General features: G+C 38.6%; 3 protein-coding genes across 3 annotated transcripts in view; all 3 read right to left on the reverse strand.

The window, feature by feature from the left end:
• LOC145445491 (uncharacterized) overlaps positions 1 to 27,806 on the reverse strand; it is a 193,265-nt gene that overhangs the window by 126,870 nt on the left and 38,589 nt on the right. The gene's annotated exons all lie outside the window — the stretch shown is intronic.
• LOC145450326 (uncharacterized) overlaps positions 1 to 27,806 on the reverse strand; it is a 198,565-nt gene that overhangs the window by 88,871 nt on the left and 81,888 nt on the right. The window lies entirely within an intron of this gene.
• Positions 982 to 20,633, reverse strand: LOC145437267 (uncharacterized). Its single transcript, XM_080314467.1, has 7 exons — positions 20,610 to 20,633; positions 20,339 to 20,458; positions 11,771 to 11,848; positions 11,468 to 11,635; positions 8,700 to 8,889; positions 3,599 to 3,650; positions 982 to 1,122 (listed from the first exon to the last, which is right to left on the reverse strand). Exons 1-7 carry the CDS (start codon positions 20,631 to 20,633, stop codon positions 1,104 to 1,106), a joined length of 651 nt encoding a protein of 216 aa, XP_080170593.1. The 3' UTR covers positions 982 to 1,103.

A 27,806-nucleotide genomic window follows, 5' to 3' on the forward strand; every position in this document is an offset into this window, starting at 1 on the left:
TAGTCAAGAGTAAAGTCAAGTTGAAATTTCAAAGTAATATACATGATTTAAAGTCATTACTAACTAGGGCTATTTTTGGCACGTCAAAAAAAGTTAAAAATTTTTCACATAATGAGTTCGATTTATTAAGCTGTTCTTGTGTAAATCACACTAACATGTAACTTAGTTACTCCCGCCATTTATCGGTTTCAAAAATCTAGTGTTTTTTGGCTGTAACTCGTTTTGTGTTCACAATAGAGAAAACTTGCTTCTAAGACAGATAGAAGCATGATGTTTTGGCAGCTTTCATGACCCTACAACCAGTGATTGTCGAGATGGCAATTTCACCACTTCTCGCGCAGAAATTGGGGGAATGCTGGCTGGAAAATGGAGGCAATCCCCTAAAACCAATTTTTATTGAAGTTTCAAGACATTTTTCGGGGCTTTAGAATCCCCTTTTTTCGATTTGAAAAAAGTCTTTTTCACTCCACCCTACAACATTTCAATATTTAACGACAAATGACGATATATATCCTCACCTCTCCACCAAGCCTACCAACCTCTCATTCGAATTAAGTTCTGACGCATGAAACGATTGTCTGGCATTCATCCTCATTGCTACGCAACCTTTTGTCACATTGTACGCATTCGCGTAAAATACATTGTCTCTCCATATCCCGATAACCCAATGAAAATACAAGGCTCAAATAACTGATTAATATTTATTTCAAATCAATTCTATACATTTCATAACATGAAAACGCAGCCCAATACAACATAAAATCACGGAAATTACAGCCATTACTCTATAAGTGTAAGATGAAGATATTTATTAGGAGTCATTAACAATACTCTGAGTTATGAGTTGTGGATAATGTCAGTATAATTGAAAATTAGTCACAATGGACAGTAGGAGTAATTTATAGAATGTCGAGCAGCAAATCATAATATCTCAGTAAAAAGGGAACATTGAATCACATTCATCAAATTATTTGAAATCGCGAAATTGCATCAATTAAACATGAAATAACCAGTTTAAATACTTAAATGAAATGCTCTCCATATTTCAATTTTGTTGTTGAGGAATCGTTGGCTCTTGTAAACGATCAACGATGTTGCTTCTGTTACTTTCCGTACCGCTGACTGGAAAACAAGTACCTCTGAATAAATCAATATCATAGTTAATCAATCATGTTTCCCAACTATTCGGACTATGAGCCGGAGATGGACTGGACTGTTTACACGGGTACGTCTTTACACTGCACAAATTAGAATTGGACTTTTTGTACACGACCTGGGCTCATAGTCCGAGATAGATTTTAGGGATTCGATCGACAGGTGGATTGTGCATTTCTATTCCCGCACGACAATTGTCAGGTTTCGTCGGCACACAATCCTATATTTGGTAACATATTTAGTTAGTACAGGAAATTCGTGAAGATAAAACAGCTGGCAACACATCGTATCTCAGGTAGCGGTATTGGCTGGGACGGGTAAATAGCTATAGGACTTTGTTGACAGTTTACATTTAGATTAGGAAATTGCGGTGTAGCTAACAATGCCGAGTATCAATGACATTTGAAAAGTAGCTCAACATCTTGTTTGATGGAAAGTATATTTTCTATTCTAATCATCATCTGTATCAGTGGAAAATTCATCAAAATAAGGACCGCGTTACTTCTTCAATATAGCCTAAAATAGGTGACGATAAGTGTACTCACTGTACTGCTATCAGACTCAGATAACTCTAGTTGTCTAATTAGAGCGTAATGCCGGTAACCTAATTTGAATCTATTTCTGCTCTAATTCTAATCTAATTTGTGAAATTTTTATATGCTCTCATTTTAATTTAAACCCGATCTCCGGTTTTCCTGTAAATGTTACTGAGAGAAATGTATAGTGCGAAACGAGCCAAGCTTGTTGTACAGAGATTTGTTATTGTCATGCTCATAAGAATGAGACTTGATTTGATACTTTTTGATAATTTTTGTGTATTCAGTAATTCTAATTCCAATCTAATTTGGAAATATGCATCGCCATAAATATAGTTTTAAAGTATTTAAAAAAAAGTGACGCGATAATTAAATTCTACTACAATTTGAAAAAAACTGTGTAGCGTCAATTCTAATTCTACTGTATGTTGGAAACAATTGTAATTGTAATTCTAGTTCTAATCTAATTTACAAAAGCAGGAAATCTTCTAAATGGCCGAGTCTGACTGGAAATGAATCTGAAATCTTGTCGATTTGCGGTAAAACTGTCGAGCACATTTTGTCCAAGAGCGATGGTTACGGGAAATTTGTAAGTTGTCACATAAGATTACCTAATAAAAGTATTCGACAACCAGTCCCAGTAATAAGATTTAAAATTCACATACTCCAGTACTTTTCAAACCTTCATTTACACTATTGCTACATGAAACCAAGTAAAAATATTGACGGGATCACTACAACTTCTGTTCGAGTTTAATCAACGACTATTTTGTTCGTTTCTATAACGATGATGTGCTACAAGATATTACGGCCAATAACTCTATTTAGTTCACCTCCAGCAGCTGAACAATTCCGACGTATTGATTTTCTACCTACGCCGTATTGACATATAAATTCTTCAAGTATCGTATCAAATCTCAGTTTTATAACGTAATAAATATTTATCCTAAGAAACTGAGACCTGCGTGTTCTGAATGCAGCAAGTAATCATGTATTGAAGTGACGCATTACTGCCGAAGATCAACTTTAGTATTTTAAATTGGCAGTGGTGGTCAGTAGTAACCAAGTACTTCTAATTATGCGAAGTACAAGAGTACGTTTAGCTCATTTTCACTACCTAGGGGAGATGTGGTACCGACGGATCAAAAATTACAAAATGTTCTCTGGCACGCAAATCTTCAGCCGAGAACAGCAGATCTTTTGCTGTCTCAACACTTTGATACAAGCTCTACCTATCGCGGGCATTTACATGAATATCCGCCTTTTCAAAAAATATTTATTAACGTTTAAAATTTGTTGCTCGAACGTGTCATCGGTCCCCACCCGGTGGGTCCAAAGGCACACGACCATGGGACCTATGAGACATACGCTCAAAAACTCAAATTTGATGACTTGTTTTGTTGTGTACTGTAAGCTAAGCTACAGCAAGTTAATGAAGAATGTTTCGTAGCGACCTTCAAGAATCAAATAGATTATATGAACTCAAATGTTGGCAAAAAATCATGTTTTGATTTACGCCTAAACTTACAAAATGAATGCCACATACATATCACCCGCCAATCAACATTTTGACTTTCAAATACCTCGTAACAGCGATAAAACACCGCATGTAACTATGATTCAACGCCTATATATATGTAGGCGAGTTTCTGTTGTTGAGTGATTAGTTGGTGGATTTTTTTCAATGAAGCACCGTTTGAAACCCCATGTTAAATTGTAATGACGACACTATCCGACATCATTTTGTTTAATAATCTCTATTAATTTATTTGATGCACAGATCACGTCACAATATTTCTAGGCAGTTGTTTGAAACCGGATGTGCATGAGAATGGATCGACGACAAAATGGAAGGATAAATTTCAACTCTCATTTTAGAACGGTCAGACTTCGCAACATCTACTCACCTCCAATAAAAACTCCAGTCGAGTCGCTGCCAGGCATCTCCATATGCTTTCACTGAAATGAGAAATACTTGATTGTAAAAGATGAATGCATCCTATGAATTGTGCTTTGTTGCAGAACATATTGTGTCATATCTGAAACAGTCATCTGGTTCGAACCGAGTTAAAATAATCAAAAATATAAATGATTTGTGTCTTACGATACACGAAGGTTTATTTATGGTAAGTAGGCGTATGGAACCTGCGCTTATCCACTATTTAAAAATCTAAATCCGGTTCCGGATGAGAGATTCAAATCTAAGTACTAATCCATATATAGTTTTGTATCGCGTCCAAATCCACGTCCAATCCTGTAATGGCTGAAACTTGATCAAAAGTCGCATAAAAACGAAGGTTAATTTCAAAATAGAGATGCAAATCTATCTTCGCATGAATCAGAAATCGACATCCGATCAAAAGTGAGGCAGAAGAGATGACGCGTGACCTCAATACCAGAGAGATGTATAGAGTGGAGTGGAAAATTTTGATATTATTTGTTCTAGTTTCCTTTCAATACAACATTCATTGTAACAGAATATTCATTAACTCGAAGACTTTTCGTGTGCCTCTTTTCAAGAGTTAACGGCACACTAAAGGGGTTTAAACAGATTTAAAAGCAAAACCAAAAAGGTAAAGTATGACGCAACGAATTGTACTGGTACCATAGGCGCCGACTTACGAGCTTACGAGGTGGCGGCCACCTCGTATAAAATGCTCAAACGCCCAAGTGATTTTTGACCAGTAATTAGTAATAAGGCGAATCGATGCGACCTCGTTAGAGACGTCTTCGATTTCGATACGCGCGCGTGCCAGGCGCGTAGCCACGGAGGTTTTGGGGATCGAACTTCCCTATTTGAGACGTGAAACCCCGTCATTTTGAAATGATCATTCTAACTCTGATATTCAGTTGCCATTCAATAATTGTGTATCAGTCTTCCGCGCGGCGGATTTGCGAGAAACGTGTTGTCAATTAGCAAGAAGAATCCGTGATGATCTCCCACTGAGATGATTGTAAAATTAGGTCATTCATGGCAATCGTCGCTAGCCTAATTTATCGCGTCTCGATCAAGCCTGGTTCCGCAGGCTTCAACAATCGCATCTGTAATAGGCCCAGTTCAACTGCGCAATCGAATCTGCATTGGCGGATTCGGCCTGGTGTGCACAATATTATCGCTGGCCTACACAATAGCATCTGCAATAGGCCTGGAGTGAAATATATCATTGCTGGCCTATGACCTAACTATCGCGTCTAGGGCTTAGCAAGCTTTGGCTCCTATCTCTCGCTGGTTTCGAGACAATGCGGTCGAGTTTACGCTAATTAGTGATTATCTTATGTCATATTGATTAAAAAGCGACATCGCGAAACTGAATAACATCAAATCGCTGCAAACAGACTTTAACATGCAAAATTGATTCCCGCCAATACTTGAACGTAACGACCAGAAGATGTGTATCATGTCTCGAGTTCAGGAATACGACAAATGTTTGAAGTCGGTGCAATCAAGTTCGGACATTTTGATTTGCGAGAACTGTAGCCGAGACACGCGCGTATTTAATTGTTCACCAGAGATCAGTGACTCGCTAATTGACAGCACTCCAGGACTCTTTGGCAAGCTTTATCATACGCCTAAAATCGTCGATACGAAGAGATTATATGATCGCCATTTACACATGTACTTGACCCTAATTGAATTGATGCTATATTGGTAAATTGAAAAAAAAAATCAAATCCCCAGTAAGTTTTCGATTGGTCGCGCGCCTAGTGTGTGCTGAGAAGCACCATCCTAGATCTCATCTGCCGACAATGCGCCCAAATATACGTTCTGCTTTTCTGAAATCTAAATTATGTGCACTTTGTGCACCCATATTTGTTTAGAAAACCATTCATGACCTAGCTAGCTTCATGATAAGTAATAGGAGCCCGAAATTGGAGGGTGTGTTGGTGTGTGCCTGCAAATTGGAATTCATTTCTGCGCAGATTCGTTTCTCTAACAAGGCTTTGCCAGTGACATTAATCGGGAAATGCAGCAATACAGCTTAAACACCGATATAATGAGAAAACAATTGTCGCGACGAAAGCTACTCAATACGGTGTCAGACTCAAAACCAATTCGTGGCGATACTGATTAGATTACACGCTTTCTCATTTGCCATCATTCATATTTCTTGTTATCTACTTGATACATTCGTACTCCGAAATTGTCGCACAAAGTCATTTTTCAGTCTTTCTTTCATTATTAACGTGATGCATCACAAAATTATGGGTGGCACAAATTCTGATTTTATTCGATTCGTTTGAACAGGGAACCTTCTACATTCCGATAAACTTGATTGCTGGATGTACTCGTATCGAGAACAACATTATCGCATATTAAACTATTAGGCACTAGATAGACAGTGGATTTCTATTGGTAAGGTCGCGGCATGCGTCCGAAAGTGGAATTAATTCTAGTCCAAGGGTGGCCAACCCATGGCCGTAGAACGAAATTTGTGCGGCCGTCAACACGTAATTCAATTAGTATGCGTTGGCGGCCGTCGACATGCAGATTGGATTTACGAATTGACCGATGTATTCCCGAAATGCTTCGCGAACTTAAATCGGGAAATGCATCAATATTTTAATCATCAAACAATTGCCGCGATGCGAGTTAGTCAACGCGAACCAAGAAACCGCAAGAGACAATTACTGATTGGCTGCGCGATTTCGCGTTTGTAATCATCATTATTGTCTGCTTGAAGTATTCGAGAGTTGTCGTGTGTTACTTGCAAGGCCAGTGCGCGTTGTATTTCGTTAGTCACAATGGGCATTGCGCGTGAATAATATTGATGCAGCTGCAGCAGGTGCGTATCCAGAGCGCGAAAAAAAGGGGGGGGGGCGGGTGCGTTAAGAAATTGGCTATTGTGACGTCATCATTACGATCACTCGTATCCAGTGTTGCCAATCTAGGTTACCGGAAAAACACAAGATTATGTCGTGAAAAAACACTAGATTGGCGAAAAAAACACTAGATTAGTACATGGCAGGAATAATTTGCCCTTGTCAAGTAATCATGATGACCATAAGGTACAAATCCACAGATAAGAAGTGTTCCACACATGAATTCGATACATAAACTGCATGATTATTCAACGAAAATTAATGAAACGAATTCAATAGCGCAAAAACATCAAATATTGTCGCTTTCGAATTGTACACGGCATCATAAAAATTATCTTTCGATTATACACCATCCATCACTACCGTGCATCCTCAACCAAAAAATGGGGAGGTTTCCATGTGCAGCATACTTCAATTCCACGAATGCAGTGGAATGTGGCAATGCCAAGAGATTCGTCATGAGCTTCCCCAGTAAAGAATATTTTGATTCACCGAATCCATTGTGCACTGATTTCAATTTTTGCAAAAATTCTGTGTGAGGGCATTGACTGATAACCTGCAGCTCATTTTGCGATCTTGCCAAAGCAGCCCATTCTTCTGACAAATCATCAAGTTCATCAAATAATATCACAGAGGGAAATTGCACAGCTAGACGAATAATTGATTTTACTATTCTTCGGCCTGCTTACATTTTTTTACATTTATTTATGACGCGAGACTCGAATTGAACAATGCTTAATTAGTACTCCACCAATGCAGCTGACTGGATGATCCGCGGGAATCCCGCTGCAGCATTGTATTATATTTTTATTGCAATTTTGTTCAATAAAGCTGTCTGTCTGTCTCTGTAAATGAATATCTTGCCCGAATCTGCAGACTGAGTTTAACAAGAAACGACAGAGCATCAGAGCGAAATCGCTCTGCATTTTTTCAGAGACTTTCGCTCATGAGTACGGTTTCACAGCGCACCCTGTTACGTAATAATTGCTTGTTACTGCACCACCACCGCCATGGGCCATAGTGGTTTTAGTCCCCTTAAATTACATTAAGAAGCCATATTTGCCTTCTCATACGTAAAAACAAATATGTTAAACTAATAAATTAGCAAATATTAGAGGCTATATTTGACATCAATTTTTAGGATTTTGAAAAGGGGGGGGGATTACGGCCCCCTAAACCCCCCTGGATACGCCACAGAACTGCAGATTACGTCGGACGGACTGGTAGCGCGGGCCGCAGTTACACTTCAAATGATCGTACCGTTTTAAGATTACTCGACTGCATGGTTTGATATTAATGAGTGCAAGGCCGATAATAAAACGTCACGCGAATGGTTTAACGCTGCACGTACACCAGCGGCATGCAGTAAAGTGCGTTTTCGTGCGACGATGACGTCATCGAGATGGAACAACTATGACGTTGTAAGACTTCGCCACCTCGTAAAAAAATAAAAGTCGGCGTCTATGGCTGCTACTATAGTACCGTATGTTCGTATACTACTACATTTATGAAAACATTTGTAGCAAACATCGTCGCGTGGCGCGCATGAAAATTTCGGGATTTGACATGTTCTGTGGATGTTAATTTGCTCTGAATACTCATTAAGGACATGTCTTACTACCACATTATCTACTACGAAGTAATTTTTCTTCAGCGCCCCCTATATCGCCCCCTTGAGCCCAGCGACCCCAATTTCGTCCCTTGAGCGCTACCGCCCCCTTCAAAATCGCTAGCGCCCCTTGCGGGGCCGCTGGAGACAAGGTTAAGAACCACTGGTATACATCAACAGTTTTTTTATGGTGAATACTAATTTTTGCATACTTGATATTGTCATGTGAAAAGTAATTTTTGACGCACTTCAACGACGCCTTGCTTCGAAATTGATAGAAGTGATATGCAAGCTCACAATTAGCAACGTGTGAGAGATCATGCCTGAATTTCGTACATCAACTTTTCGAATTAAGTATGGGATATCGAAATACTAAAATTCACGATTACCGTGCGTTATCACGTAACCCTGGCCACGACGCTACGTCATGCATGAAACTAAAGCCTCAGGATTTTTAGCTGCGCTAGTAACGAATTGGATTTTTTACGTGAATTGACCCTTTCATTCGAAATGATCGCGCATATATAATATACCTTAAAAAGCTTTCTAAGATACGATGCAACCAAACAATGACTCACCTTGTAAAACTTTCAATTCAGTATCGAGATCATTTACAATGTTCTGGACTTTCTGCAATTCGTCTCCTTTTAACATATTATCTTCTTGGTTGTACATCAATGTTACTTTCTTCAAATTAGAGTTGTTGATGAGAGACGAAATGTCATCGAGTGAAGCAGGGTACAATAATATGCATCGGATATATTCGATCTGCAGTGAGAAATTATAACTAATATTATTGTGAGTTACAATGATGCTTACCACTATTGTTGACCATGTCACCAGGGGCCATCATGTATTACAATATACTTTGGATCACCAGTTTGGACGGTTTAGTCGGACCTGCTAGGCGATTCTGAAAACAATGGCCGTATTATCCAGCACATATCTAATACATGTTGAAATTTTTAGTCGGAAACACTTCCATTCTCTCAAGAAGAAAATGTCGAGCATTTTCTGTTCAGGTCAAATTAAAACCATCCGACCGTGGTGTTGAGGTTGCACTGTCGTCACCATCAGAAACAAGTCACTGACATGGACACTAATGTTACCATACCTCCTCTTTTTTTACTTTTTTGAAAGTGTTCTAGAAACTCTAAGAGTGTTAAAATTTTTTTCTTCTTCAAATTTCAACGGCTTGCTTGTCAAATAGTCAGGTTACCTAAAAAAGCGTTGCACACCAAATTTGACTCAACTCCAACTAGTGGAAGACGAGGTCAGTCAAATTGAAATGTTAGTCATTTTTGAAATAATAGTATTTACCGTGACCAATTTCGTCACACAGACATGATCAAAAATCGTGTTCCAGGTACGCCCGAAGTGGCAGGGATGTCTTTTTCACTAGGGTGTGGTTTGGATGAAGACATTGCCAGTAAACGAAAAAAATATATGACACGGACCACCTGGAAATATAGACATGTCAAAACGATGGTGAGATAATTAACAAAAAGAGTGAGCCTACTTTACACACTGAAATTAACGGCCACGAAAAGAAAATGAACTGACAAGCAGGTAAAATCTAGGTAAATATATTTCTCAAGTGATCTATATTCTGTGTCGGTCCAATGTAAATTTCTTCACGATACAATTTGATATTATATGATATTTTATTATTTGTTCTGCACCACTCCTACAGTACTATCACAGGCGAATTAGAAGGCTTATGGTCATCGTGACGAATCTTCTTCCTATCAAAAGTTATCGTCCTCTATTCATGTCATCTTTCTCCTCCATATTCGGTTACTATAATCTAATTGTATTCATATATCGCAATAAAACACCAATGCCCTTTATCACTCTATGACAAGGGGGTCCTGGTGATATTGAAACACCCAAAACTGACTAATGTGCTTTATCAGCTCATTGGGTTACCATTTGGTTTCCCCGAATCTCACATATGTGAAATAAACTCATAAACTCATCAACTCATTAATACTATTCAGTCATAAATACTATTCAGTGGCATAACCCATTCTCAATTGCAATCAGTGCCATTTTCAACACCCTGGATCAGTCAATGTCAAATAGTAGAGAAATATTTGAACACTGATCTGCTGAGGAATGCAACTGATGTCTCTGTGGATGAGGTTTTGGGAATGGCGACTTTGCAATCAGTACAAACTTTGAATCAAAGCAGAGAGTATGCCCTGCATAACTGGGATAGATTTCGTCAGATCTAAATTTGACCGACAAAAAATACTTCATATGACTATAACTTGATAAATATATTTACCTGTATTTTACCTGCTTGTCAGGTCATTTTCTTTTCGTGGTCGTTAATTTTAGTGTGTTAAGTACTCTCCATCGTTTTAACATGTATATTTCAATGAAGTGGACCAATTTCCAGGTAATCCGTGTCATATATTTTTGTTCACTGGCGATTTCCTCATTCAAACCAAACCCTAGGACCTTGTCAAGATCAAAACAAGGAGAAAAGACATCCCTGCCACTTCGGGCATACCTGGAACACGATTTTTGGTCATGGTGGTGTGACGAGATTGGTCACCGTAAATAGTATTATTTCAAAAATGACCGAAATTTTAATTGGAGTGACCTCGGCTTCTACTGGTTGGAATTGAGTCAAATTTAGTGTGCAACGTTTTTTAGGTAACCTGACGATTTGACAGGTAAGCCGATGAAATTTGAAAAAAAAGTATTTTTTCAACACCCCTAAGGAGCACGCTCAAATGACCTCTTTTTGAGAATTTGTCCTCTTTTTTGAAAATTTTGTTAAAATATATGTGAAAATTCAACTGAGAAATTGGAAATAAGAACTGAAGTAACAGTCCGGCAGGTCATTCGGGAGTTGAGCCAAAAAGGTGACCTTTTTTTATTCAACCAACTAAAAACATGGATTAAATTCACCAATTTTTCCGGTATTGTAAGTATGAATTTTTTTTAAAAGTTGTCCTTTTCAGATTCCCAAAATATGCTAACCCCAATTGACACTCAATTCCGAGATTACGACTAGCAATTTATTTTTCGTGTAAAACAGGGGCATGGATTTTGAAGCAATCTTCGGAATCATTTGTCTGGTCCGTCTCGCGGGTGCTCTGCAGGTTTGAATCCGACCCGCGACGCCAGTTGAGTTTGACACCCCTGCTTTAGATGAGAAAATTACCAGGAATCACGAACCCCGCAACTGCAGTGGATATTTCGGGTATGGAATATAATTTAATTCATGTGACGGGGACTCGTACTGTGCGGCAGAATTTAATGATAAACGTGCAATGGTGGGAGAAAATCTTCCATATATCCAATGCAATTAATACTGGATGATAAGTATTACCTTCTTTTGCTGACAAGCTTCTACCGTCTTCCTGAATTCATCTGCTTTCCTAACGTAAAACATTGCGTGGATATTGACGGGAACGGAAATTGCTCTCCGGCGCTCCAAAATTCGATTGTAATTAACATCGGGTATCTGGCCATTCAGAGCAATATCCACGATATCCAACTAAAATGCGAAAAACAGTTGTTTCAAGACTTTAAGATAGCTGCCGAAGAGATGATTGGGTTCGAGGTCATATAAAATTATGGGTAAATGTAAATGCGTTTGAAAATACTTTGCGAATCGAATAAGGAATCGTACTTGATACTTTCTCCAGCAAGTCTCAATCAAAGACCAGTCGATGTCTTCATCTGTGCAATCGAGCAGGATCTTGCTTATCTGAACACAATATTGGTTTCTTTGAGTAAGATGACATGATTGTTACGATGATCTCCCATTTGAATAATTATTCATATAGTTACAGTACAATAGTTATTAGTATGAATACTTCGATTCTCTATAATGCATATACTACATCGATTTTAGTCTCATTCCAGAATATGTTTTTTTTTTAAATCCACTCAGGAATATGATATGCGTTCTACAAACGTATGATATAGAAGATGGTGCTCAAAGTAGTCATCGTCGGTAGTCAAATAGAAGTAACGCCTTCCATTTCTATTCAAGTTGAGGGAGGAGAAGCAATATGCAGGTAGTAAAATGTGAGTACTCACTGCTCAAGGTCTAGTTTTGTCTAAAAAATGAAAACTGTTTAATAGAATTAAAAGTACATAAAAAGCATAACCAATTGACAAGAGCCGACTTTTATTTTTTACGAGGTGGCGAAGTCTTTTGACGTCGCAATTGTTCCATATCGATGACGTCATTGTCATACTAGAACGCACTTTACTATATGCCGCTTTTCAGCACACGTTAGGCACGTAGCCAGTCGATAATCAGTTTTTTTTCTTCAAATTTATCAATATAGCATCAATTAAATTCGGGTCAAGTACATGTGTAAATGGCGATCATATGGTCTCTTCGTAATGACGATTTTAGGCGTATGATAAGCATGCCAAAGAGTCCGGGAGTGCTGTCAATTAGCGAGTCCCTATGATCTCAAGCCATGATACACATCTTTTGATCGTTACGTTCAAGTATTAGCGGGAATCAATTGCGCACGGTAAAGTCTGTTCGCAGCGATTCGATGTTATTCAGTTTCGCGATATCGCTTTTTAATCAATATGTCAAAACCATCACTAATAGCGCAGCGAGTGATAGGAGCCAAAGCATACACAATTAGGCAGCAATGATATCTTTTGCCCCAGGCCTATTGAAGATGCTATTGTGTAGGCCATCGATGATACCGTGCAGGCCAGGCCGAAACCACCATTGCACATCTGATTGTGCGGCAAGCAATGATATAGTGTTAACTGGGCCTATTACAGATGCGATCATTCAAGCCTGCGGAACCAGGCTTGTTCGAGACGCGATAAATCGGGCTAGCAACGATTGCCATGCGCACGGGACTGAATAAACTAATTTCGCGACCATCTCAGCAGGAGAACATTGCTGACTCTTCTCGCTAATTGACAACACGCTTCGCGCAAATCTGCAACTGAATATTAGAGTCAGATCATTTCTAAATGACGGAGTTTCGGCGTTTCAAATAGTTGGGTTCAACCCCCTGTGGCTATGCGCTGGCAAACGCACGTTATCGAAATGGAAGATGTCTCTAACGAGGTCGCATCGAATTACTGGTCACAAATCACGTAGGCGTTTAAGCATTTTGTACGAGGTGGTCAACTAGAGAATAAAAAAGGTCAACATTCGCTCAGCTCCCGTATGGTATGGTAACCCGACGTATGGTAACCCTATGTAAAAGAACTGCTCATTGAAAAAAAGAAAAATTTGAATTTCAAAAAGTGCCTTTGATATTTGGTCCCAAATCTCAAATGAATTACTTCTATCATGATTTCAGGTTCTTGCACCCTCTAGTGGCCGTGCAATTTCACCGGACGAGCCGAAAAGCTGCAGATGCAACATGTTTCTATCTCACTTCCATAGAACTTTGTTTTGAAAATGTACAGAAAAAAGTTACATGCAAATTACTGATTTTTAGACCGCCATTAAAAGGTTGGTGGGTTTTACCTAGGTTGCAATGCCAATTTGCATGTTACAATTTGTTACATTGCTGCTTTAACAACAAAATCTTGTTTGGTGGACCAATGAGTTGATTTTTATACCTACCGGGTATGATTTTGATCAGTAGAGAGAATGATAGAACTTTCATGATATTACATCATCACAAACCTTTATGATATGAAGTTGGTGAAAAGGGTATCTTCCTGTTCAACTCTACATCAAGCGATAGGCCAAGATTGTTGAAAAACTGAATCAGTTGCAGTAAATCAGCTATATAATTTGTAATTGATGTATGTTTTGTTGAAAATGATGAGATCACTTGATACATTGTTAAACTGTTTTATATATTATACATATTGTTCAAGCTGCTGTACTCATGTTTGGAATATTCTGGAACTTTCATAGTCAACCTCAAGTCTCCCAGTAGAAGTGATGATAACTCATTTTGAAAGTGTTCTGGTTTCTGGTGTATCTTGGAGTTTATCTTATAATACTCTGGTATATTGGTGTTAAGACTGACTCTTTCATGTGTAGTATCAAAGGCCACTGCCTGTATGAAAAGGTCTCTGGAATATACTTTGCTACGTGTGTGAACTGAACTGACATTGTCTAGTATAAGTACAGATTCAGAATTTCATCATGTTCTACTTATAGCAGATTGTGGTTTATCATATGTACAAGTACTGCAAGTAATTGACATATTGTTATCAAGAAAAAGATCCAGGTCTGTTGTTGCTTGCAATAAGTTGCACTGTGGAGAAACTTTTCAAAGTGTTGATGGTTTTCCTTCTCGAACACTTCAAACTAAAGACAGTTAAATATAGTTGTTTGATCACAACTAAAGTGATCAAAGTTGAGCATACCTTCATTCACTTGTCCTTTAGTCGGAAGTATTCCAGAAGGAAAACCATCAACACTTCGAAAAGCTTCTCCACAGTGCAACTTCTTGCAAGCAACAGAAGATTTGGATGTTTTTCTTGTTAACATTATGTCAATTACTTGTAATACTTGTACATATGATAAACCACAATCTGCTATAAGTAGAACATGGTGAAATTCTGAATCTGTACTTATACTAGACAATGTCAGTTCAATTCACACACATAGCAAAGTATATTACAGCAACCTGTTCTGTTCATTCAGCCAGCGGCCTATGACACTGCACAGTGCTCAAGGAGGAGATAGTTTTAATGCAGATATTACAGATAATTATATGATCAACTCCAAGATAAACCAGAATATGTATAATATATAAAACAATTTACAATGTCTCAAGTGTTATGGAAAATCATCATTTTCAACAAAACATGCAGGTATGAGGTATATAGGCTAAATTATATAGCTGATTTACTGTAACTGATTCACAGTTTGAACCATCTATGCCTATCGTTTGTTGTAGAGTTGAACGGAAGATACCCGTTCCACCAAGCTCATGACATAAAGGTTTGTGATGATGTAATATGATAAAAGTTCAATCATTCTCTATTCTTCATCCAAATTATGCTAGGCTGATATATAAATCAACTCGTAGGTCAATTGATACGCCCTGCCAAACAAGATTTTGTTATTAAAGTTCTAATGTAACAAATTGTAACATGCAAATTATCATTGCAAACTTGGTAAAACCAGCCGACATTTTGAATGGCGGTCTAAAAATCAATGATTTGCTTGTAACTTTTTTCTGTACATTTTCAAGACAAAGTTCTATGGAAATGAGATAGAAACATGTTGCTTCCACAGATTTTAAGCCAAAAACTAGCCTTCAAGCATAAGCGGTTATTAGGATATGGCAAAATTAGCTATTTTTGGCTCGTTCGGTGAAATTGCACGACCACTAGAGGGTGCAGAAACCTGAAATGATGATAGAAGTAATTCATTTGAGATTTGAGACCAAATATCAGCGACACTTTTTGAAATTCAAATTTTTCTTTTTTTTCACTTCTCCCTACACTCAAGTAGAACTGGAAGTAGTCAAAATCATTGCCGCTTGAGTAAGTATGCAAAATTTATTTCAGTATTCTGGAGAAGTACTGGTTTGCTAACTACATCTATTATGGAGTCACTTTCATATTTCCAGAATACATGGTTAATATGACAATTTCACTCATAACAGAAAGATGAACATTTGCGGAAGTACTGTAAGTGAGAAAACTTTATTAACCACATCCATCAAAAAACTACTTCTCAGAGTGCAAAATAGGTTTACGTACCGTAATTTTCCATGTATAATGCGCAAAATTTTCACGTTTTTTGCCCTGGAATAGGGGGGTGCGTATTATACATGGGTACAACAAGCCTTGAAAAAAATCTCCCTCGATAAAAAACTTGAAATCACACTTTTCTTCATGTTTGTTTCCAATCGCATATCACTTCCAGCCATCGCGCACATTAATTCGTATTATAGAGTGTAACGCGCAGCCAATTAGCGGGAAGCGTGTTGCCAATGAACGAGAGTCGTGTACAAAAGGACGCGATCTCCCGCTGAGTTGGTTTGCCGTTTGTACGCGAGCGAAAGTAAGTCAGTCATAGACACTAACGCGCGGCAATTCTCGCTAATTCATCGCGTCAACGACATGCCCAAACAATCGCATATACGTATACAAGAGGCCATGTGCACAAGATATAATCGCTTGCGTAATCGCATCTCCAACAGACCTGGTGCGCATGACATAACCGTTAGCCCGAGCACTCGCATCATGCGCAAGATGTCGGTTCGTTGGCCTACACCATCTCGCCGCCGGCCTCTAAGGCTTTGGCTGCTCTCTACTATCGTTTAGAGCAGTGCTCTTCAACCGGGGTTGTCGTAAACCCCAGGGTGTACCAGAATTTGCAAAGAGTGTATCACTCGGATTGGGTGTACAGGGGTGTACCAGATCCTAATTACAATGAGCCGAAGGCTAGCTATCACAAAGGCAGGTTCATGGGTCAGTACAGTTTGACGCACAGGTTAATGAGCATGGTACGATGTTATCTCAAGTGTAATACTGTACACCGTTTGATTGTGATGTTATAAACACAAATTTCTCGTATTCATTTAGCCGTCGGCAATAGACCAATGGTTCCGTTTGGTGTTGGAAAGTATGCAGGTAACAAACATGTGTTCAGCTAGTCATTTTTCTTTAGTGATTTTTGAGGAAACCGCCGCGATAGCTCAGACTTCTTGAATCGGTACTTCATACCCGACATTAATAAATACCGCAATGCACATAAATGAAGTGACGAAGCCAGCCAGGGTCGAAACAGCATCCATGATGAAATCGAAACCCTTTTGTTTTAAAATGCCGATTTTATGTCCAATATTTCGCCATACATTTGCAATTTAATATTTTGTTATTAGTGATGCAAATTAGCGACAATAGACTGTGTATAGCGACATACAATCTGAGGTTGCTGACATCTTTTGCAGCCCATGTGCTACTATCGACTGTGTGTGGTGTGGGGCAGGCCTGATACGCAGCAGGCTGGTGCGTCTGCTATCATCGCTGATCTGAATTACCGCTTCTGCAGCAGTAGCATTACCTACTCTGTCCCCAATACTGTTACATTTAGGTTGATTATCGTTCGTAATGTCATGCTGTTTTTGGGCTGACACGAAATAAATTCCAATTTGCGTGACAGGCGGCCTAACTGGCGGCGAATAGACTCTGTGACCAAATACTATTTTATTCAAATCCAAATTTTTGGACGGCAATAACTCCGCTTCTACTGGTTGGAATTGAACCAAATTTGAAGAACATCGTTTTTATAGACAACCTAATACTTTCATCGGGTGAACAGAAAAATTTCAAATTTGTCGTTATTTATTTTTCCCGTAGCAATGCGGCTATACTGGTTGGAATCGAACCAAATTTGGTGTGTAGGCTTAAATTAGGTAACCTAACAATTTTATCAAGTAGCCAGTACGATTTGAGAAAAAAGTCATTTTTGAAGACCCATAACGAACAGGGGTGTACGAGTTTTGAGCAAACGTTAAAAGGGTGTACCACTCCGAAAAAGGTTGAAGAGCACTGGTTTAGAGACAATGCCGTTAATTGTATAATGATTAGCAATCGCATCTGTAATAGGTCTCGTGTCGTTGGCCGGAACTATCTCGCCGCCGGCCTCGTAGGCTTTGGCTGCTATCTAGTATCGTTTAAACACAATCCCGTAATTGCATAATGATTTGCGATCGTTATGTCATGATTGTTCAACAGTGACATCGCAAAGCAGAATGACATCGTGTACTAAATCGGAACTATTCATGTAGTGAAATGCAGGATGCGTACTATACATGGGTATAGGGTTTTTCCCAGAATTTGCATGCTATTTTAGGGGTGCGTAATATACATGGGGGCGTACTATACTTGGAAAATTACGGTAATTACATTACTAGCAAATTGGTTTCGATTTTAAGTTACTACCATTTCTACTCGAACAGCTTTTTCGCAAATACACATACTTTTCACGAATTGGATTTATAAAAGAAGAGATTCAAAGTAACCACCAGCCCACCACTGATATACTGGTCGGCGAAACATTGAGTAAAAATACTTTTAAAAACTTTTTACTTGAGCACTTCCCCAGCCTTACATTCTCTACTTTAACAGGTATTTTAAGATGTAATTCTACTTGGAATTGTGTATAAATTCAAACCATTACTTCTGCTTGGACTTCATTAGCGACACTGACAACATTAACCAGTTCTGTACATACTCCAGACCGACTCGCAATATTATTAACGCATGTTGAGTAGAAATTGACAGCACACGTTATAAATTGACACTTGCATTCTCTTATTACTAAAAATATCGAATTCGATATCTTGTAAGATTTTTGCATTATATGCTCTTATTAAAACAAGACCAGATCCACTGTACTGAAATTGCAGCATCGAGTCATGAAATGATGCCTTGAACCCCAAAAACCAATTGGCCACCTGCACACTACCCAACCATAATTATTATGAATTCAAGCGAGCACAAGAAACCGGTCAGTTAATTATTTTTGTCAGATATTTAGGTATTGATTACTGGATTACATACTGTAAGATGAAGTATGTCTGAAAGTAGAAGCAAATCAAATAGTCGAATCGGTCAACCGTGATTCAAAATATGAAACTAAATAAATAGCATAAGAAAAATATATCTGTAACTGACTTTTTCTACTTTATACTCTGATAACTCCCGCAAACAAGCCTGCTTGACGTACAGTTCTTCAATCAATTTGACAAATTCTGCATCAAAAAGGTTGATCAAATATTCCACTTCTACGAGGAAACAAACCGTTTTGAATAATAGAGTGGAATCCTGCGAAAATAAAGTGTTGCGAGTTAGGTCACAATCCACCAACAAGAAGCCCTAAGATATATGTATGACTGAAGAATTTTATTACCAAAATTCAAAAGAAACATCAGTGACTTGCAAACAGATAAATCAAAGTCCAGAAGAAAAATTATGCCAACCACTCACACTGTAAGAGTTAAATACGATGCCGGTTGAGCCCGCAGTAGCCTTCGAAAATTGTCAATTTGGCACGTCGCCCAGGAAAAATAATGGTCGTACAGAGTTCTCAAACATAATCTCAATTAGAAAGCACAACGGAATGTACAGCGTAGGTAACACACGCTAAGAAATTACCTCAATGAAAAAACAATCAAGGAATCAAGCCAGTCAGATCGGTTTCGGCGTGCGGATCGTACGATCACTCGGCTTTACAATAGTGACTACTACTGGCTACGCGAAATCACCGTGTTATAAGAGCATAGCTTCTCAAACGAGTCGCCTGAAATTGCGCACAGGAACCACGTAACAGCTACATGCATTATATTGACCAAAACTTTTAGGAAATATATTAGTCCGTTCTATCTATCTATTTTGCGCCGAGCATGACGAAATTTTGAACCCGAAACTGAATTTCTTCGTCTTGGTCTCTCTCTCCCTCTCTCTTTTTTGAAGTACATATCACGTCTACTTGAAAATTTGTGATATCGAAAAGTAAGTTAGTAGGTATCGAAAATCGAAATATGACAGAGTACAAGTAGAAGTAGAGTGTCGGAATATTGGCTTTACTTGTTCAAGTACTACAAGTACGGGGGTACTTGAGTACTTTGGAAAAGTAGAGGTACTTGGCCATTGACAAATTCTGGGTTTGAATTAATGGAATATTTAAATTCGCTTCCACTCTTAATCACCGCATCATTGTATTGGTAATAAAGTTGAATAACGTTAGATTCAAGGTTATTTGATTTGATTAAACTAAGCTATTCAATTCCAAATCGCATCCCTTACAATGGTGTTTTACATAAATCAAAGCAGAACTGTGTCCAGAATAGACCTTGAATGTTCCACCCCCACCACAGAATATTTCAGTGCAAGATTTCGAAATATTTCAAGAAGATGGCTTGCCTGTTCAAAACAACGAAGGGTAAAAGCCCCATCCTTTGATTTTTAATCGATGTGATCTAAAATCCCGAATGAAATTGAAAATTAAAGCACAGTGACGACAAAATATCTTTAAATTCAGCAGGAAAGAAAATTACTTAAGAAATTAGCACAAGCTGTAAGCTTACTGTTCCCTACAAAATTATCGGGTCTTCAAAACGCTCATAATTATCTCATCAGCTACAGCTTGGCTATACTACACTGTGAGGTCATCGCTTCACGTGCCTAGCGTTGTTCACAGTTTCGTGCATGTGCAATGAGCGAAAGTTCAATCCAATCATTAATACGGGCTTAATATCAAAGTAGAATCATCTTGATATCAAACCTTTATGTTGAAGTGCCCGTCAATATTCTTGAAAGTAATTATGCGGCTTCCACTTATCTTGATGACATCTTCTTCGTTCTTCAATTCAATCCAGTCTTCTCGTACAGTTAGCTTGACAACCTTCAAATATTGTTCAGAGTTGAAACTCAAGATCGTGCATTTTATCGATCATCCACCAAATATCGTGACGTCATATCGCACATACAGTGACGAACGAAGTATCACAGATCATTACGTGTTATACGTCGTCCACACGGGTCACTGATTTTACCGGCGTTTCTGTCGGTGGCGGCATTTTGGGACATTTGCGACTCGAAATCTCCGCAAACAATCGTTTGTATGAGGCAAGAAGTATTATCGAAATCAGGAGAAAAAACTCTACGAATTGAGACAATGACACTTTGGTCAATCTAGTTGATCTTAAAAGCAAATCGTAAGCACCCGAAACCGTATTCCAGTATTTACACGAATTCAGTGTGAATTTCGTCTTTTGATCCGAACGCGAAATTGGACAGTTTCCTAGTGTGAGCATGTAAATCTGAATTACTTCATGGACATCATATTGACTCCTATATTACAAGGGAAACAAAACGTTTTTTTTAGTCAAAAACGCTGTTATGTTCAGTAAAAACTTTTTCGATGCGCACTTTGTTGTTAAGGACTGGTAATTATCTGTTGCGAACCGACAATGTCTACATGCGCACTCCAGAATTCTGACGATGCTAGTAATGCTTCTTGTTACTCACGCTGTGCATTTTTTAGCGGCACGGGGCGTTCGATTATGTAAATGCGACATAATTTGTCAAAATATTGATGCACAATTCGATCATCGCCAGCCTGACCGGTATCGATCACACCAATATCAAATTTCATTACGTTGCATTCATTTCACTCATTCTCAATGTAGTAGAAAGCGTGTTTTTGTTGACGAGGTTGTGACGTTACCTCAGTTCTCTTATTGTTGCCACTACGCAACATAATCCACCATTTCACTAAATTCGATTACATAGCTCGATATTAATGACACAGTGCGGATGATAAAGCATCATATCAGTGGGTAAATACTTTGAGGCTTCGGGATGAATGCAGATTTCACTGGCTATGTGATAAAATTGTTAGGTTGGTTAAAAGAACGCTGTAAACCAGTTGAAGCGAGATTCTTGCTGTAGAAAATTTTGAATTATTCAATAAAAAAAGAATTCAAAGTTTTCTGTCAACCCCATAAAATTGTTAGGCAATCAGTAGAGATGATGCACACCAAATTTGGCTCAATTCCAACCGCTCGGAGCGAAGTTATTGCCGTAGTAAAATTTACGATTCAATGATTTTATAATAAATAATTATAGCTTTCAATACAACATCCATTGCAGTACAATATTTAAACTCAAATACTTTTCGGTTGCCTCTTTTTAAGAGTTAAAGGTACACTAAATGGATTTAAGCGGATTTAGAAGCAAAACCAAATCTGTTCAATTCCCTTCAGTGTGCCGTTAACTTTTGTAAAGAGGCACCCGGAAAGTCGTCGAGTAAATAAATATTCTACTACAATGGATGTTGTATTGAAAGCTATATTCAAGTTATGTACGGCGAATCTGATATTCAAACAAATAATTGATGAGTTTGCCACCGTAAAAGCTAATTTATTGGAATCCAACTTTTTCTACTGCAATAACTTCGCTTCTAGCGGTTTGAATTGAGCCAATTATGGTGTGCCTCGTCCCTGCTGACAGCTTAACAATTTCACGAGGTTGACAGAAAAATTTTGAATTTTTTTTTGTCATTTCTGAATGACAAATCCAAAACTTTCTACTGCTAGAAAATCGCTTCTACTGGTTGCAATAGACCCAAAGTTGATGTGAAGCATTGTTTTCGCCAACCTAACAATTTCATAACATAGCCACTGAAATCTAAACATTTTTTGTACAGCCTTAATGCAGAGGACATGTAGTATAATGCTTTCTATCACGACTACGGCGTCATGGATCACGAGCTGTCATCACGTCACAAGTCTCCGCATACCCACATAAACTATACTTCGGCAACTATATGCTTGTTAGTACGTAACTAAATCATAGAATCGATCTCACTTCCCAATCCAATTTTCCAAATAGCGATTCAATCCGACGATGTCCGAGAAGTGAACGTAGTGCTTTTGCTGGGAAATTGTTGTGACGCAAATCCACTTCCTTCACCTGCAACGATGGAAATATTTTATGAAACTAGGGTACTAATCGTAAAAGACAGTATACCAGATGCTATTTACGTTACGGCCGAAGGATAACCAATACAACGTACATTACGGAGCCAATGCTGATTGTTCAACTATTCGGGAACATGTGTCACATTCGATATAACTCGAGAATCTCTAGTGATAAAATGTGCGCACTGAGTTCACAGGTTTACGTAAAATGTATCGCAAAGTAGTTCTTCATAGAAGTGAAAACGCAACGCAACACAAGGAGAATTAAAGTGACAAAAATATGGCTCTGATATCTGGTTTCGCAGCAAAATGTCAGTTTTGGGTCAACCGGTCCCTGGCTCCCACAGAAACCTGAAATGGGTTTGAATATTGATGAACCAAATTCCAATGTCACCGCTTATAGTTGAATCTATCTTATTCCTCACAACATATATCGGTAGTCACCACAGTTTTCACGACTCCGACTCCATCGCGCGAAGATTAGCCAAACTCCGACTCCACAGCCCTGGTTACAACCCCGTCATAATCCTGATTTAAATGTCCCATATTATATCGACTTTACTTGATTATAGATAGTGCACTGTAGTACACTGTTACATGACATCATCGAGAAGTGGCCTCGTGGCCATTTTTGGTATGGCACACTGCCAAAATCAATATGAACAGACCAACACCGAATTTTGCGCAAAATTTACTGAGGAATAGGATGATCAAGTGATCAGCCGTTAGCCGCCATCGAAAACGAAACAGTTATCGCGCTTGACAGGGGGTTGTAATTGTAGCAAATGGCCTGAAGGCCGCAATTTCACGGTAAAATTGACATTGGAGAATATAAAATAAAAGTAAATATTTGAATGCCAACCGAGAATGTTAGTAAACTGTCTAATGATATCATCATCTCATCACCTATCTCAGCATGGAACACAGTTAACGTTACCACAGACACAGCGGCTTTGCGTGAAATCCGCAATTCGTTAGGTATAGGCCAGCGGTTCTCAACCAGGGGTCCGCGGACCCTAGGGGTCCGCGAAGCAATTTCAGGGGGTCCGCGAGACCTCTAGATTTTTCAAATGGTTGTTAACCTTATATTATTTTATTTTTAAATTTGAGAAAGCATGGGGCAGTTTCGCACCACAAGTGCTAAAACCTCATGACTCATATCATCATAATATTCGTATGACATGAACTATCGTAGTGTGGAAAATCATTTCCATTGCGAATTTTTCAATAACCTGCTGATAGAAACATATTGCTGTTTAGAGACGTTTTGTTAGGGTTTGTGGAAAAAATAAAAATATGGAGATAACGTCAATCAGGGTGACTTCATAATGTCTGCGAAACCTTCTCGATGCGAAGTTGTCAGTACAATAAAATTAGTGAACAGTCGTTTGAGAAAAAAATGCCGGAGTATTTCCCTAATTTGTCCCAATGGAAGGATTGAAACCTCGCCACGAAATTTATTTATTCTGTGATATACACAACCACTATTTTAACAGCTTCTTGAAGGTAGAGAACTGCAATATACAATTGAATAGTATATTCATATTGAAATGAACACGAGTATTTGCGGCTGACGCTCGTCATAAATAAGAGATTGATATATCTGCCCTTAAAGCTCGACTATCAGATTTTGCACATTCTTATTGCGGATTCCCTATCGCCAAGGCTGGTTTTTTGATGAACAAGGAGCGTTTCGTTGCTATCAAAGCATTACGCTCCAACCCTGAAATTCATATCACCAGTTATATTGGTATGCAGCCTTGTCTTGTTAATGTTCAATTGTTCACGGTCGAAAATGTTTGCTCGTAAATATATATGTCAACCCGAACATAACAAGTCGTTCCTGACAGTTTTTCTCAGGTTGGAAAGCTTGGATCCATTCTTTGGCGCAGAAAATTTGTCTATACTTTTAGATTAAGATTTCACTTTGACAGTATAAACTCTCTGCGGCTCGCGATTTGTATGTTGCCATCCCTGCGCTAGCTGCTGGACATGATATGTTCATAAAATATATGTTTCTTCATTTTGAAGAGCTTCTTGGAGGTACAGAACTTCAATATACAATTAAATAGTATATTCATATTGAAATGAACCCGAATATTTTCGGCTGACACTCGTCAGGGGTAATCGTCAGCAACTAGTAGAGAATTGGAAAGAACATTGTATATCAACAATCGTATCACAAAATATGACGTCACCAGCATGAAATTTCGAATGAGAGAGCGTTCAATGTACTATTTTTAGGTGATACACGAACTCCTTTTGTTGACAGAGTTTTGGTTGGTGTATTTTGATAAAAGTTGATTCCAAGGCACACAAATGGAATTGTGAACGGCCTCGACCTACGATTCGAAATCGGTCGTCTCGATAATTATTCGCACAAATCGGATTATCCAACAGATGTTTGCCGATGGCAGAATTAATTGCCTTTGATCGATCAGCATCAATCTTAAGTGGATGAGTTAAGGGTGAGCTTTTCACATCGCGTGACGCACGTGTTCTGATAAATCTGGGGACATGTTGGTTTATGCGGTCCTGCAGACGTCTTGACGTTCTTCCCACGTAGCCACAATCACAGTGGCACCTATATTCGTACACTACATTACTTTGTTGAAGTGCAGGAAGCACGTCTTTGCGTGTTGAACTGCTCCCTTCAACACGCAAAGACGTGCTTCCTGCACTTCAACAAAGTAATGTAGTGTACGAATATAGGTGCCACTGTGATTGTGGCTACGTGGGAAGAACGTCAAGACGTCTGCAGGACCGCATAAACCAACATGTCCCCAGATTTATCAGAACACGTGCGTCACGCGATGTGAAAAGCTCACCCTTAACTCATCCACTTAAGATTGATGCTGATCGATCAAAGGCAATTAATTCTGCCATCGGCAAACATCTGTTGGATAATCCGATTTGTGCGAATAATTATCGAGACGACCGATTTCGAATCGTAGGTCGAGGCCGTTCACAATTCCATTTGTGTGCCTTGGAATCAACTTTTATCAAAATACACCAACCAAAACTCTGTCAACAAAAGGAGTTCGTGTATCACCTAAAAATAGTACATTGAACGCTCTCTCATTCGAAATTTCATGCTGGTGACGTCATATTTTGTGATACGATTGTTGATATACAATGTTCTTTCCAATTCTCTACTAGTTGCTGACGATTACCCCTGACGAGTGTCAGCCGAAAATATTCGGGTTCATTTCAATATGAATATACTATTTAATTTCTTCATTTTGGTGCCATAAATGTTACGAATGTATTCGGCAATCCTCGTTCATATCAAAACGAAGACGTGGATTTTCAAGACACGGCCTATAGTACTTCAAGAAATACAGCAGCAAAATTAGCTTTGAAGTAATAAAAGTCTACCAATTTCTACATAAATCGTATGAGGTTATTTTCAAGAAAAATCATTATTTTCCTGTTTATCACAAGCATACAGTTCATATTTGCATAAGACATGAAGGTTGCACCATATTAGAGCAAAAGTTGAACTCAAACTTGAGGGGGTCCGCGAGGGTCCGTGACGGTCAAAAGGGGTCCGCGAAACCAAAAAGGTTCTTTTCTTCTCAATAGTATTCCCACACAATCTGAATGCCCTTTACCTGGATAAACTTGATACAGTAATACTAATTTTGATTAACCCATCAGCAAGTCTACTGAGATTTGGATACCTAGCAATTGTATTGGGATTCGTCCAATACTTCACTAAGCCGATGCCATCTCTAATATCTGAGTCACTCTAAGGACTCTTAGTCTTCGAGCTCATCAGTTGAACATTGACATGCTATTGGCAACAAGCACAAAACATACCCAGCATATTTCCCAAGTAGTCTACCAAGTATCGGAACTGTCTTTAAACATCACTGTTAGTCCTTGTGACGGTGTTTTCGTCAGTATTAACAATGTCATTCCAAATATCAATTCTAAAATCGCTCACATTCTGAATTAGACAAGAACCCCTAATGATATCAACCTACATCAAGATCTGACGGAAGAGCAGCTCAAGACATTTCTGCCACTGAAATTTCCTACGCGGAAAATATATATTATCTGACTCATGGAAAATTGAGTTTTCCATGATCTGACTTCTACATGTAAAAAATATAGTTTATAAACTCCGAGAAGATAAGTTCTACCTTTTCTGAACCAAAACATGTTCGACAAGATTCTTATCAGGTTTTCGTCAAAATAAAAATCCTGTCCTGATCCGGATCCGGCAAAACAGTAAAATCTGGAATCCGGATCCAATCCTATTGCCAAAAAATCACCCGGATTCCTGACCTGTTAGAATCCAAAATCCTGATCCTGTACATCTCTAGTAGCTATACGGCGTTTGGCGTCTGTTATGTTCAGACGCCGAGCAGCAATACAGCGGAGTTATTTCAGTTTTTATTCGATAATTCTGGGATTATCCTTGATTGGTGGATAATCCAAGAATTATCACAGAAAAACTGGAATAACTCCGCTTCTACGGCTTGGAATTGAGTCAAATTTGTTTTGCATAGTTTTTGAAGACAGCCCAACAATTTCATGGGGTTGGCAGAAAAATTTGAGAAAATTTTTTTTTTGCGTTTATGGGCAAATCCAAAATTTTCAAACTCTACGTAAACCGCGAATATTTGTCGGAATGAATTCAAATTTGGTGTGCGTCGTTTTTTAAGGCAACCTAACGATTTAATCAAGTAACCAGCAAGATTCAGGAAAAAAAGTTATTTTTGAACAGCCCTAATGTGCATGCCTCCTATTTACATCGCGTTGGCCCAGATGGGTGTCTGATCTTAAGACTACTAGTCGTGCCGGCATCTTCCTATCATTCATTGTATTGCAGTCTTGTGATGTTTTGAAGTGATGAAATTTTATGAATAAACTTGAACTTGAACTTTGAAATAAGAAGTCTTGCCATTTTATACATAGGCTAAATAGTATGATGTTATTTTCAGGAAAGGTCAATTTGTTGCTGTTTATCACTAGCCTGCAGTTAATATTTGCACAATATAGATGACGGTTGCACGATAATAGAGATAATTTTGAACCAAACCTTGCGGGGTAAACGGTGGTCCGTGATGGTCCAAAGGGGGTCTGCGAAGACAAAAAGGTTGAGAACCACTGTCATATACAATACCAAGGCCTGTGGCGAGATAGCGTAGTGGTATAATCTACAGTCACCTCACGACACCAATAGGTCCGAGGTCGACTTCAGAATTCCTACCTATGTGTTGGACGTTAATCTAGGCTACTCCTCGCCATCTCATCCGC

Source organism: Botryllus schlosseri, chromosome 1 (genome assembly GCF_051294905.1).
Source record: "Botryllus schlosseri isolate E-star chromosome 1, Bs_hap1, whole genome shotgun sequence".
Taxonomy (NCBI): Eukaryota; Metazoa; Chordata; class Ascidiacea; order Stolidobranchia; family Styelidae; genus Botryllus; species Botryllus schlosseri.